The sequence below is a fragment of the Balaenoptera ricei genome, chromosome X (genome assembly GCF_028023285.1).
Source record: "Balaenoptera ricei isolate mBalRic1 chromosome X, mBalRic1.hap2, whole genome shotgun sequence".
Lineage (NCBI taxonomy): Eukaryota > Metazoa > Chordata > Mammalia > Artiodactyla > Balaenopteridae > Balaenoptera > Balaenoptera ricei.
This window is the reverse complement of record NC_082660.1, coordinates 40,420,928-40,436,280: the sequence shown is the minus strand read 5'-3', so window position 1 is coordinate 40,436,280 and position 15,353 is coordinate 40,420,928. Positions and strand designations below refer to the sequence as shown.

Sequence of the window (15,353 nt, the reverse complement as noted above, 5' to 3'; positions counted from 1 at the left end):
GCCACAATTACTGAGCCTGCGTGTCTGGAGCCTGTGCTTCGCAACAAGAGAAGCCGTGACAGTGAGAGGCCCGCGCACCGCGATGAAGAGTGGCCCCCACTTGCCGCAACTAGAGAAAGCCCTCGCACAGAGACGAAGACCAAACACAGCCAAAAATAAATAAATAAATAAATAAAATAAATTTTAAAAAAAAGAAAAATAATTAGAAATGGACTGCTTACCTTTAAAAAAAACTATATTAAAAATTAAGATTGTGGTCATAAACATAATTCAAATGCAGAAGAGGAATGGTCTTTGTTATAATAACTGCTACCTTTTATGGACTATAAGGAAAGAAACCTTATAATGTTCATCATCATCCTTCATCACCCTCAAGCAAATGATCAGGTTGGAAAATGGTAGACAGTAGTAGTACAGTGCTGGGCATTTAATAAAAGCTCTCCAACCAGGGCTTCCCTGGTGGCGCAGTGGTTGAGAATCTGCCTGCCAATGCAGGGGACACGGGTTCGAGCCCTGGTCTGGGAAGATCCCACATGCCGTGGAGCAACTGGGCCCGTGAGCTACAACTACTGAGCCTGTGCGTCTGGAGCCTGTGCTCCACAACAAGAGAGGCCGCGACAGTGAGAGGCCCGCGCACCGCGATGAAGAGCGGCCCCCACTTGCCGCAACTAGAGAGAGCCCTCGCACAGAAAGGAAGACCCAACACAGCCATAAAAAAAAAATACCATAGATTGAGTGGCTTATAAACAATAGAAATTTATTTCTCATAGTTCTGGAGACTGGGAAGTCCAAGATCAAGGTTGCTGGCAGATTTGGTGATGCTGTCTGCTCACTGTATCCTCGCTTGGTAGAAGCTCTCCAGACTTTCTTTTATAAGGGCACTGATCTCATTCATGAGGATGCAGCCCTCATAACCTTATCACCTCCCAAAGGCCTCCACCTCCAAATACCATCACACTGGGGGTTAGGTTTCAACATATGAATTTGGGGAGGCACACAGACATTCAGTCTATAGCACTATTCATCCAATCAATCATCTATCCCTCCATCCCTCCATCCGATCATCCAATGCTCGTCAAACACCAATTGAATATATATCACTCTTAAGCATTATATGAGGAGGCAAATGTTTCTTTTCCTGAAGTAGCTGGAGAAAAAAGGCATACTCACGTGGAACACGTTGAGAATAATATCAAGGTAACAATTACAAGCTGCTATGGTAAGGACTCCAAATGGAGTGAACCTTATGTTTCGAGCACTGATGGGGGGTGAGGTGAATTTCGGAAGGCTTCTTGAAGAAAGTGAGTCTTGAGCTGGGCATAGAAAGTAGTTTAAGCTTTGCACTGCCGGAGATTAGAAGGCAAAGGAGCCTTTGAAGGACAGATGCAGCAACAATGCAGTGGTGAGGATGGCCTGCTGACATCAGGGCACAGAGGCCCCGGCCAGAGCACAGAGGCCATCTCCTTGGCATCCACCTTCTTCTGGCAGCCTTGAGAACCAGGCTCAGGAGCCTGGATTCGTTCCAGTGAGCAAGAGTACATCCCTGCGGAAGAAGAGAGAGGGTGAATCTGGCCTTCTTTCTGTTCCTTGTGCAGTCCATCTCAGGACGCTTGCTGGGGCCTCTGCCTGAAGTGCACTGCCCCCCACCCTGCCGAGTCACACAGTTTCCCCCTCTCCTCTCATCTTTTCCCTCAAATGGTACCTTCTCAGTGAGGCCTTCCCTGTCCACCTTATTTAAAATTATAATCAACCCCAAACCACCAACACCCCCTCTTGGCCTTTCCTACTCTCTTTTTCTTCATAGCACTTATCACTGTCTAATATACTACATGATTTTCTTCTTTATTTTCTTTAGTGTCTGTTTTGTTTGTTTATTGTGTTTACACCTATTAGAATGTAAGCTCTCAGGAGAGCAGAGACTTTTGTCTGTTGTCGCTCACTACTGTGCCCCCAGAGCCTGGAACGGTGACAGATACATAGGAGGTGCTCAAGAAGTATTTGTTGACCTATGTGATTTTAAAATTTCTAATAGCTGCATCGAAAAAATAAATAAACAGGTGAAATTAGTTCTTGTTAATCCTCTCGGGTAGCAATGGGGGAGCTACAGCATTATTGACATATAATAAACTGCACATACTTAAGGTATAGAGGTTAAGATTTGACATATGTATACACCTGTGAGACCATCCCCACAATCAAAGGTCTTTGTGCCCCTTTGTAATTATATATGTTTAATAGTATATTTTGTTTAACCCAATTTATCAAAAATAGTCATTTCTACGTGTATTCAATATGAAATTGTTAATGAGGTGTTTAACATCTTTTTTATACCAAGTTTTCAAATTCCAGTGTGTTTTACACTGTGTGTAAAGAAATATTTGTTGAATAAATGAGTGAATGAACTGGCATGGAAGTCATTTGAGGATGGGCTGGACTGGCCCTTGCCTGGGATCAGGAGGGAGAGCCACGGAAAAGATCTGGCTGGTCATTGAGCCCATCATCAGCTTCTACCTGGTTTGTAAGACTCTCAAGTGGTTACTGGGTCAAAATGTCTTCCAGAGACCTTCTTTACACCAACTGAGCAGTGGCTCATGGAGGAGAGATCTAAGTAAGAGCTTGAGCTCTGAATGCACAAACCCGAGGTTAAATTCTGTTTCCCCTGGCGTGCAAAGCTGTGTGACCTTTGAACAAGCTTCTCAACCTCTCTGTGCTTCAGAACTCATCTGTAAAATGAAACATACAATTAGCAATTTACTGACTGAGTTGTTGTGAGAATTAAATTAAACTATTAAATTAAAACCATCAGCCTAGTGTCTGACAAATGGTGTTCAGTAATTATAATTAAGAGGCTGGGAAGTTTCATGATCAAGAGTATTGGCCTTTGAATGTCTGAATTGCAATCCTGCTGCCACTTAGCAGTTGTGAGACCTTGAGCAGACGATAATTATTTCACCTCTCTATGTCTCAGCTTCTCCATCTGAAAGGGTGGCTGTGAAGATTAATGAATCAATACATGTAAAGTGCACAGAACAAAGCCTGAACGGGGTAAACACTCTCTGTCAGCTGTTGTCGTTATTGTTTGTTATTTTTATTCCTGCAAGGCTTTGCCTAATTTCTCAGCCAGTACCATCCCCATCTTCCCTATTTCTCCCTACATGGATGACTCTGTTGCAGGAAGGGGGACCCTTTCCAGGGCCCGGGAGTGGGCTCTTGTCTAATGCTCCAAAATGAATTGTCCAAGGAGACACACGTGCTGACAAAGCAAGAGACTTTTTTAGGAAGGGGCGCCTGGGCGGAGAGCAGGAGGGTAAAGGAACCCAGGAGAACTGCTCTGCCACGTGGCTCGCAGTCTCAGGTTTTATGGTAATGGGGTTAGTTTCCGGGTAGTCTCTGGCCAGTCATCTTGCTTGGCCCCTAGTCTGACTCAGGGTCCTGCCTGGTGGCGTGTGAATCTCTCAGCCAAGATGGATTCCAGCAAGAGGACTCTGGGAAGTTGGTCCTCTCCTCCCTCTTTTGGCCCCTCCCGAATTCACCTAGTTAGTTTTCAGTGACCACCATGTTCCTTATCAGGACCTCCTGTTGTGAGACAACGCAGGCAAGCGGGGTCTGGCCAAGGCAGGTGGTTTCAGTCAACACTTCCCTAACAACTCCAGGCCTTTCCCGTGCTAAGTGCTGCTGGCCTGTTCCAAAAACGTTGTCACTGTTGTCTGCCCCTCCCTCCAGCTTCGCCCATGTGATGATGCAATCAGAACCCCGTGCTGGGGCTTCCCTGGTGGTGCAGTGGTTAAGAATCCGCCTGCCAATGCAGGGGACATGGGTTCGAGCCCTGGTCCAGGAAGGTCCCACATGCCTCAGAGCAACTAAGCCTGTGCGCCACAACTAGTGAGCCCACGCGCCGCAACTACTGAAGCCCACGTGCCTAGACCCCGCGCGCCTAGAGCCCGTGCTCAGCAACAAGAGAAGGCACTGCAATGAGAAACCCGCGCATCACAACGAAGAGTAGCCCCCGCTCGCCACAACCAGAGAAAGCCCGCGCACAGCAACGAAGACCCAACGCAGCCGAAAATAAAACAAATAAATAAATAAATATATTTTTTAAAAAAAAGAACCCCTGTTGACCCCAGGCTCCAAGTGCTTAGAAATGAGAACAGATAAACAGAGGAAGAAAGCCATTTGCCTAAGTAGAGCTTCCTTCCCTCCTCCCCCATAGGGTAAATTTCTTTTCTTCCAAACTGGAAATACAGATCAAAAGTTAAGCTTGGTCCTCCTGTTTTGTTTGTGGCCCAAGCATAGTCCTTTCCAAGAGCTGTAAAAGTCATTGAGTTCTAGAGGGGCCGGGTGGCCTGCTCCAGCTCCCCACAGTGAGGAAGGCGAGATTCCCATGAACAGCAGAGGAGACACTGAGAGGGCAAGGTCACTGTCGAGAAGCGGAATCGAAGAAAGACCAGGCCACCTGTTCTTACTGCAGAGACTGGGGCCAATATGGGGAATAAGATGGCAAAAGGGCTTCCCAGATGGGACAGACTTCAGGGTGTGCGGTCTTTGCCTCAGAGAACAAGGGTCAGGAGAAGAGCAAGACATCTGGAGCATCAAAGTTGACATTAGTGATGTGTTTGCCGCCAAGCCAGCCCGTCTCTGAGAGCTCTGGCCCACTCGTTAGGGGGAGAATTGAGAAGGCAGATTTCAGATGTTTTTACTGAGCCTGCCGAAGCTCTTAGGCTACAAAATAAGGCCATGTGATAACCGAGTTGGTTGCTGGTTTTCAGCAAGTCTGCTTTAAAAAGTCAAACATAAATCTTCATGCCAGGGTGTCTGATTCTAGGAATTTACCCAAAGGAGATTAATCAAAAATGTGGGCATGGATTTATGGGTAAGAAGTGGTTGTATAAATGACGGGGCATTCATCATGATCCCAGAACTGTTCAGCTACATCCATTAACTGAGTGCATCCTGTTTGCCATGTATCATTTTGGTTAATTCTTACAATACCCCTGTGAGATGAGTACCATTATTCCAAATCTAAAGACAAGAGAACACAAATATTGAGCAACTTGACTGTAGTCACACAGCTATCAAGTTTCCGAGACCATTTTGAATCCGTTCTTTGGTCATTTAAAAGCCACCCTGGGGACTTCCCTGGTGGTGCAATGGTTAAGAATCCGCCTGCCAATGCAGGGGACGGGGTTCGAGCCCTGGTCCGGGAACATCCTACATGCTGCCGAGAAACTAAGCCCGTGTGCCACAACTACGGAGCCTGCGCTCTAGAGCCCATGAGCCACAACTACTGAGCCCGCGAGCCACAACTACTGAAGCCTGTGCGCCTAGAGCCTGTGCTCCGCAACAAGAGAAGCCACCACAATGAGAAGCCCACAATGAAGAGTAGCCCCCGCTCTCCGCAACTAGAGAAAGCCCGTGTGCAGCAACAAAGACCCAACGCAGCCAAAAATAAATAAATGAATAAATATATTTATTAAAAAAAAAAGCCACCCTGCATCCCTTCTTCTGTGGTTCTATACCAGCCCTTTTCAGACTTTTACATTCTTGAAAATTACTGAGAACCTCAAGTAGCTTTGGCTCAACTGACTCCATCTCTTTGTATTTTCCATATTAGGAATTGAAACTGAGGATTTTTAACAATATCTATTAATTCACCTAAAATAACAATAATAACCCTATGACAAGTTAACATTTTTATGGAAAAAAAGTGGTTTCTAAAGCAAACACATGAGTGAGTGGCATTGACTTTCATTTTTGCATATCTCTTTCACATCTGGCTTGAGAGAAGACAGCTGGCTTCTCATATCTGTGTTGGCATTCAATCTGTTGTGTTATGTTGTTTTGTCCCTGAACTGGGGACTTACTCTGATGTCTTGTCATGATTTCTTCAGACAAGACAGGCCTCCCTGGACAATGTTCTAAATAGTAATAATCACTGGACTGTTTCTACAATAGCCAAATCTGAGACACAAAACTCTCATGGTACCTTTGGTCATGTCAAATAAATTTAGACATTCCCGCCCTCCCCTACTTATTCCCTGAAGCTTGAAGACTTGAGATTTTTATGTCTCTAACAATAGTTCTTTCCTGGGTTTATCAGAAGCTTTCTCTAATCTTATAAAAGAATACAGTTGGCTCTCCGTATTCACAGATTCAACCAACCACGGATCGTGTATTATGTTTATGATCGTGGTTGGTTGAATCTGCGGATGCGGAACCTGTGGATACAGAGGGCCGGCTCTGGGACTTGAGAATTCGCGAATTTGGGTATCTGCTGTGGGTCCTAGAACCAGTGCCCTGAGAACACTGAAGGACAACTGTAATCGTTTTTATAAACTTAGCTAAGATGCTACCTGCTTGGACGTAAGACACCAAAGACTGTCAGTAAATGAGAACTTAAAAAGGGTGGGGCTTCCCTGGTGGCGCAGTGGTTGAGAATCTGCCTGCCAATGCAGGGGACACAGGTTCGAGCCCTGGTCTGGGAAGATCCCACATGCCGCGGAGCAACTGGGCCTGTGAGCCACAATTACTGAGCCTGCGCGTCTGGAGCCTGTGCTCCGCAACAAGAGAGACCGCGACAGTGAGAGGCCTGCGCACCGCGATGAAGAGTGGCCCCCTCTTGCCACAACTAGAGAAAGCCCTCGCACAGAAACGAAGACCCAACACAGCCATAAATAAATAAATAATTTTTTTTAAAAAAAGGTGAAGTGTTTCATTCTTCTTCATCACGGTGCTCTTTACATATTGTTTGGCTTCCATTTACTCACACAGAGCCCTCTGTGGTGGTCACTTCTCACTCTGGTTTTGGCTTTAGAGTTCTGAACACACCTCCTATCTAAGAGCGTTCCTGATTTAGGAGGGCTTTGGCAGCTGGTCTCTGACACCATTGAGTTGCTGGAATGATTGCTGTTGGTGCAGTCCTCACTGTGTTTAGGACCCCATTGAATGAGAATCCCTGGGCTTCAGCTGGGGTGACATTTCAACTGGGCTACTAAGCTGGCATCTATCAAGAACAATCTTGGAAGCCCCACCCCACTTCCATCATATCCCTTCCATAAGACATGTGCTGTACAAAGACCTTATCCTTGAGAAAGGAGGGAGGGATGGTGGAGAGATGCCCATCTCACAATGTGTCCTTGAGCTGAAGGTTAACGGGGAAGGAGAAACAGGTTACTGTTGTTGATGGGGCTCCTTGTGCAGGTCATGGTTTTCCGGGTAGCTCTGCCCTCACCCAAGAGCTGTTCTTCACCTTTTCCTGAGCCAATCCACGAGTCAGACTGGGGTTCTCAGTTTCTTAAGCAGTTGTCCTTATGTTCGCAGGAGTTGCCATGGCTGTTGGTGCAGACCTTGGCAGTGACAGAGCAGACACCAATTAACCAAATCTGCTGGGCTCACACGCTTCTTCAAGTCATCTGCTGGTGATTTCTGGCAGAACCAAAGTGTTTGTGAAAACAAGCAAACACAGAGCCCTGAATAACTAAATTGTCTGGCTGACTACCAATTTCTTCCCCTCCATTCTTGGTCCTAAAGATTTTTGCAACAAAAATGGGCTGTTCTTCCCATTTAAGGGGTGGCTCTCCAACCTGCTTGTGGTTTTATCTCTTTCTGATGCCCTTTACCTGTGGGCACAATGCCACACTGAGGAGTCCAGGGAGAGGTCTCTGTATGCCGGTCTCGGATGTACTCTGCCCTTGCGAGGTAGCCTGACTTGGTTCTTCATAATGGGAGTTCCATCTCTCACCCCCTTTGTATAAATGCATCTCTGGTGTGTGGTGGGAAGCAGGGCAGGTGTTGCTGGTGAGGATCTGTGGAGGCCAAAGTAGGTGACTTAAAAACAAAGAAGTTAATAATAGCATAGGAAACCTGCTATAAACTGAATGTTTGTGTCCCCCTCCAATTCATATATTGAAATCCTAACCCCCAAAGTGATAGTATTAGATGGTGGAGCCTTTGGGAGATGATTAGGTCATGAGGACAGAGTCCTCATGAATGAGGTCGGTGCTCTTATAGACAGACCCAGAGGGCTCCCTTATCTCTTCCACCATGTGAAGATACAGTAAGAAATGGCCATCTATGAACCAGGAACTTGGTCCTCACCAGACACCAAATCTGCCAGCGTCTTGATCTTGGACTTCCCAACCTCTAGAACTGCAAGAAATAAATTTCTGTTGTTTATAAAGCACCCAGTCTATGGGTTTTTTTGTTATAGCAGCCCAAATGGACTAAGACAAAATCTAAGTACAAAAGATCTCTTTAGAATTCAGGACACTGTGTGCCAAATAAATAACAAGTTCAACGTCACACAGCTGAGATGATATCCAACATTTATTGTGAACTTACTATGTGCCAGCAATCTATGCCAACAGGTCCTAGGCATGCAAAAATAATAATTACAGTAGTAACAGCCGCACTAATAGCAGCAACAACATTTATCGAGAACTGACAACATGCCAGCCACTGTTCAAAGTAACTTATGTGAATCATCTCACTTCGTCTTTCCAGTACATCTGTGAGGTAGTTAGTGTCATCCCATTTATACACAAGTAAACTGAGGACAGAGAGCTTAAGTAACTGAACACAGCTAGTGAGTGGCAGAGCCATGACTTGATCCAGGTAGGCTGGCTTGAGTCCATGATCTTGCAGCTTAGAGTCCGATGGGTGACACAAAGTGGTAAATGCATGAAGCTGGTACAGTGGAGTTAGTGGCAGGTGAAAGGTAAACGGAGAGCTCTGGGACACTGAGAAGGCCACCTAACCCAGTTGTTTATGGTAATCTGGGCATAATTCCTGGCGGAAGATCATGAGGCCAAGAGATGTTGAGTTGGAACAACGAGATTAAGCAACTCACTCGCTCGGTGTCAATCAGTTTCAGAGAGGCGGTGCTGGGGTGGGACCCACATGTGCTTTGCGGGGAATGATCCTATGGATCCTTCCATAGGTTTCTACTGAATAAATTCTATGTGCTGAGCTCTGATGGAGGCATAAGTAGAGGTTTAAAAAAGTCAGCATGCAAATTGTGTGGTATGTGAATTGTATCTCAATAAAGCTGCTTTTTTTTAAAATCCAGCATACACCTAGTTGATTCTATTAAATTCAACTTTTTTAAAAATAAAAGAAATGAAGGCTCCTTGGAGAAATGGCAGATCCTAGGGCTGTGGCAGAGACAATAGACAATGAGCCTGGAGAATCTTCTAGTGCCAGAAATGAAGAAAGTGCTCAAGAAACAGAAGGATGAAGGCATGTCAGAAGGACACAGGAGCCCCCAACGACCACAGATGGAACAATTTGAGCAAGAAAACAAATAATGTAGTATTGGATTATAACCCAAAGCATAAAGTGAATATATATAAGCCCATATTGATATAAAGAAAAGATAGAATAAATAAATAATAGGGGAGAAAGAGGCAAATATTCCTTAGAGAAGAATTTTAAAAATTTATGTGGATACCTCCCTCCAGGAAGTAGTGTTTACTCCCTACCATCTCCTCTTGAGAATGGACTGAACTTAGTGACTCTCTTCCAAAGAACAGAGCAGGGAAAGGGGGAAATATAACTTTACGGTGGAGAAAGCTGGCAGGCACCACCTTAACCAAGGAATCAAGTTAATATCAGCAGGGATAAGTCAGGTGCCCCCCAAGGTGATGTGATGAGAAGGACACTTTCCTCTGTTGTATTCTTCCCCCAAACCCACAACCCCCATCTAAAAATGAAAAAAAATTCACACAGATCCAGATTGAGAGACATTCTACTAAATACCTGACCAGTATCCTTCCAAACTGTCAAGGTCATGAAAAAGAAGGAAAAACTGAGACACTGTCACAGACCAAAGACCAAGGAGACTTGATGACTAAGTGTAATGTGGTATCTTCTGTGGGATCCTGGAACAGAAAAAGTACATTAGTTTACAAACTGGTGAAGTCGAACAAAGTCTTAAGTTTTATAAATAGTCATGTACCAGTGTCAATCTCCGGGTTTTGAGAAATGTACGATGGCAATGCAGGATGCTAGCATTAGGGAAAACTAGTTGAGAGGGATATAGACACTTTCTGTACTATCTCTGCAACTTCTCTGTAAATCTAATATTCTAAAATCAACAGTGTACTTAAAGCATAAAAGAAAAGTCAGCAAGTGTTGGTTGGGATGTGGAGCAAGTAGAACTCTCATACATTTCTGGTGAGAATATAAAGCAGTAGAACCACTTTGGAAACAAACTTGAAAAGTTAAACATACACCCACCATGCAGCTCAGCCATTCTGCTCCTAGGCATTTATCCAAGAGAAAAAAAAATATGTATACAAAAAGACCTGTACAAGGATGTTCATAGCAAACATCCACAATGAATGAATCAAAACTGGAAAGAATCATCAACAGAGGAATGGATAAACAAACCATGGTACAACCATACAATGGAATACTACTCAGCAATCAAAAGGGACTGACTGCAGCATGGATGAACCTCAAGAACGTCATGCCAAGCAAAAGAAGCCAGATAAAGGTGGAATCATACATACTGCATGATTCCATTTTTTAAAAAATTCTAGAACAATCTATAGTGACAAAAAACTGATCAGTAGTTGTCTTGGGCCACAAAGTGGGCAGGAATTGCCTGGGGAGGGGCAAGAGAGAACTTTCTGGGGTGATGGGAATGTTTTGTATCTTGATTGTGGCAATGGTTACACAGGTGCTTACAGTGTGTCAAAAACTTCCCAAATCGTGCATTTTTTTTTTTTTTTTTTTTTTTTTTGTCTTAAGGCCGCGCCATGCGGCATGTGGGATCTTAGTTCCCTGACCGGGGATTGAACCCACACCCCCTGCATTGGAAGCGCAGAGTCTTAACCACTGGCCCGCCAGGGAAGTCCCCCAAATCGTGCATTTAAAATTGTTTCTTTGGGTGTAAATTATACCTCAGTAAAGTTGACTAAGAAGTGTGATAGTTAATTTTATGTGTCTACTTGGCTAGGCCACCATACCCAGATATTTGATCAAACACTATTCTAGATGCTTCTGTAGAGGTATTTTTTTAGATGAGTTTAACATTTAAATTAGACTTTGAATAAAGCAGATTACCCTCCATAATGTGAGTAGACCTCATCCAATCAGTTAAAGGCCTTAATAGAAAAACACTGAGGTCCCCCAAGGAAGACGGAATTCTGCTAGCAGACAGCCTTTCGACTTGAACTGCCACACTTCTCTGGGTTTCCAGCCAGCCAGCCTGCCCTGTAGATTTTGGAGTTGCCAAGCCTCTACAATTGCCTGAACCAATTCCCTAAATTAATCTCTCTCTCACTGCCCCCCTGCCCCCCGCCACACACACACACATACATCCTATCGGTTCTGTTTCTCTGGAGAACCCTGACTAATACAAGAAGAAAAGTAAGCCTGTATGATAACTCTTCCCTGAGAATCTTAGGGCCTTGTTGGAGAACAAAGAACAATATGACCATAGAATTAATTATTAAAATAGTTTCTGTAACTACAAAATCAGTGTGAGATGAATCTTTGCCAAATGACTGAGAGCTATTGTGAGATCTTGGTTGACTGTGGACCTTGAGTTACTCCAATTTGGTTGCAAGATGATGCCAGAATGCATGGCCTGACTTCTGACTCAGGTTTTCAAATGAACCTAAAGTGGTTTTTGTGGATGTACCTGAACTGCCATTAAGTTAAGCCTCCCAGAGATGACATACAAGCTGCCATGTTAGTAATCCTTGGAGAAATATATGCCCTTTGTCTCTGTGTCGAGGCGTCCCTGCTCTTCTGGGAGAACCAGGCAGTGTAAACATGTCACAAAGAGAAGCTTGAAGTTGTGTCTTTTTTTTTTGGCTGCCCTGCTCAGCTTGTGGGATCTTAGTCCCTGACCAGAGATCAAACCCGGGCCACGACAGTGAAAGCGCCGAGTCCTGACCACTGGACCACCAGGGAACTCCCTAAGTTGTCTCTTCTTTCTGCTTTGACCTTGATCTCTGGGAACTCCTGTGTTGACCTAGCGCATCTGATTCCTTGGAGAAGCTTGCTGGGCCCTGTTTTGTGGCTCTTCCTACAGATACTTGCATTCCTGCAATCGGTTTTTCATCCCCTTCTATCTTGTGTAATATTTATAGTTGTCATTTTCTGACCCTCCACCATGCAGAGTCTCCTGGCTCTGAGATATTTGCAAGTATCATTGGCAAATGAGATTAGGTAACCCCACCTCTGTACTGGCATTTACATTTTACATGATAAGGGTTCCAATTTCAGAGAGAAACCTTTCTATTGCGTTTGGTGTGGCACCAAATTTCTTTAGGTAACAGGGAATTTTGCTGGAAATCTTAATGCTAAAAAGTTAAGTTGGGTTCTGAGGACAGTAGGAACTAAAACACTTGAGTGTATATCACATATTGATAACGTGATCTTGCTTACAGATATTTAACAACTTGGCATATTTAACTACTTTTCCATTGTAGTAAATGTTTCCTTTTAAAATTATCTTGTATCTCACAGGGCAAATCCTACCCCTTCAGGGGCCCATTCCCACCTATGTGGAATCCAATTGCCTACCTAGATCATAACAACCTTTGGAGGACGATGGATGACATGGGACGAGAGGTAAAGCTTCCTAAAGCTTCTTTGATGACATTTGTATTCTCCATAATAAGTTTAGTCCTTAAAAGGAAGAAGGTGAAGCGTGTCAGCAGTGCCTAGCACATTGTGTAGCACAGTAACTTGCAGTAAAGATTTGTGAGATGAGTAAGTGAACTTGTTTCTGACCTCTAAAAGAATGAGATGTCCAACAGGCTGCAATTTGCATACTACTGATGAGGGGGGAGAAGATCTTCTATCATTCAGCTTTCCTGGGATGATGTTTCTAATTTAGAATATCCTCAGGACATAGCAAGTAAGACTTCTGGGTCTTTGAGTCACCACCATGCCCAAACCTGCAGCTCCTGAGTAAACACACACAGAGCTTGACCTGAAACTCCAGTTTAGACATGATCTGGTACATCTGTCTGATCTTTGTTAAGGAGTTGATTTTTTTTAAAAATTATTATTTATTTATTTTTGGCTGCGCCAGGTCTTAGTTGTGGCACGAGGGATCTACGTTGCCACGTGTGGGATCTTCAGTTGTGACATTTGGGATCTTTTAGTCGCAGCATGAGAAATCTTTAGTTGTGGCATGCGAACTCTTAGTTGCGGCATGTGGGATCTAGTTCCCTGAGCAGGGATCGAACCCGGGCCCCCTGCAGTGGGAGCGTGGAGTCTTAGCCATTGGACCAGCAGGGAAGTCCCAAGGAGTTGAATTTCTGAATTGTTCTCTCTAAATTACTCTCTAAATAGTAACTTAGTAGTTGATATTTGGAAACAGCCTGATTACAACATAGCCTCCATTTATAGCACAGGAAAGGTTATCAAAAATTAAATATGGATTGAGCGAATAGGAAATCTACACAGACAACATGGATTGTGCAGTAAAAAAACCACTATTGGGGGAATTTGGAAAACTTGCATTTTCCTTCTTTAAGTTAGAGTTTTGAATACTATTGAAATAGTTATTTAAAATGGAAAATTACATTTGCTTTTCCCCTCTGAATCGTCATCTGAATGTAGATTCCCAGTGATGCCCCATGGAAGGCGCCCCTTGCAGAACAGTGGGACCACATGACGATGAAGGAGCTGCTGGACAAGATCTGCTGGACGGAGTAAGACTCGCCGTTAGGCACAGGCATTGACTGTGACTCTCTTTCAGGTTTATTTAGCAATTCCGTTCAGCAGCTATGAAACAAGTAGCCGCTTTGTGTCTATAACCACACCATTTGTCCAGGTGGAGTGCTGAAAAATATTGGAACCATGTCCTGCCCTAAAGATGTCTATACATCAAACCTACTTCTTTGGAATAGTTTTGCATCACAAAGGTGGTATTACCCCCTAAAGTCCTTAGGACAGACCACGTTGTGCCACTTCCCTTATTTAGAACAGCTTAAAGATCTCACTTATCAAGCTGTTGATGTAGGGATACTTGTATACTCCTCACTGGTGGTCAAGTATGGAGAGAGTGCATCAGGACATGCATTTCAAACACCTATGGGGTGGAGTGGAACTCTTCAAAGCTTTGAAGAGGAATTTCTAGAGAAGTTCTCTGGATAATTCACAACTGTCCAGGAAACATGGATGACTGGACTGACCGCTCCCCATTAGGGAGAAACGTGTAGCGTTGAAAGAAAGGGTTCAAGAGTCAAGTATTAAATTACGGTTGGCAGAGTTGGGAACTATACATGAGCTGCGGAAGCTGTATAGACAGACAGCGTGGAAAGGCCTCCCTGCTCTTGGACAGCAGGGAGAAAGGAAAGGATGATAAGGGTTCCATCTCAAGCACATGGTGAATTTGTGGTAAGCAAAGTCAGAAAATGGCATTGCTATGAGACTGTTTGCCCATGCTAAACAGCATTAGTTGGGAATGTGGCTCTGGGGTTGATGTCTTCATTCTCTAGGCATTGGAGGGGGGGGGAAGTTGGAGCACTGACAACTAAAAGTAAAAAGTTTTTAAGGATATCTGAATCTAAGCTATGGAAATAACCAAAAGACATAAAATGTACATACTTCTTCATACATAAATTCAACTTCTTAGAATTTAGCTTAAAGAAGGAGAGAGAAAAGAAGAGAGGGAGAAAGGGAGAGAGAAAGGGAGGGAGGGAGATTCAAAGCATTATTTTTAAAAGGAAAATCTAAATGTCCCATAATAGAAGACTGGTTAAATTAATTATGGTTTGTCTGAAAACTGGAATACTCTAAAATCTTTAAAAATCGTGTTGAAGAAGAATATTTAATGGCTTGAAGAACATCATACTATTAAACAGATAGAAAAGCAGGCTGTCGTCAAGTATGTACAGTGTGATATATCATCTCATTTCTAAAAAGAAAACTGTACATGCCCTGCAAGCAACGGATATCCATCAGAATGTTTTTTAACATCTAATATTACAATGCAAACAGTTATCCACGTCATTAAAATTCTTCATCAAACATCATATTTCATGGTTGCAGACTATTCCATGGGAAGTGAATACCATAATGTGTTTATCTATTATCATTTGACGTTTTAGTTACTTCCAGTTTTTAATCATTATCGTTATTATTATATAATACTCTATGATTAACATGTGCCTCTCCTACGTCTTCAGCCTTTGAAAGCAACCAATTTTGAAAGAGTAAAACTCTTTTATTGTCATGAAATCAATGCCTATTATTAATTATATCCTTTTTAACACTTATCTGATGCTATTTACCACTCTGTTTTAGAATGTAGTTTGTAATACAACTTATTTTGTTTGTAATAAAATTGCAGTATTTACTTTTAAATTTTATACATGAGATTTTCAAAA

At 43.4% G+C, this 15,353-nt stretch overlaps 1 protein-coding gene across 1 annotated transcript in view; it reads left to right on the top strand.

Moving 5' to 3' along the window:
• The window catches only part of MAOB (monoamine oxidase B), a 106,021-nt gene that overhangs the window by 64,668 nt on the left and 26,000 nt on the right, over nucleotides 1-15,353 (top strand). The window contains exons 4-5 of the mRNA XM_059910691.1: nucleotides 12,478-12,582; nucleotides 13,582-13,673. Of these exons, the coding sequence (XP_059766674.1) occupies nucleotides 12,478-12,582; nucleotides 13,582-13,673 (197 nt within the window). The remainder of the gene's footprint in view (nucleotides 1-12,477; nucleotides 12,583-13,581; nucleotides 13,674-15,353) is intronic.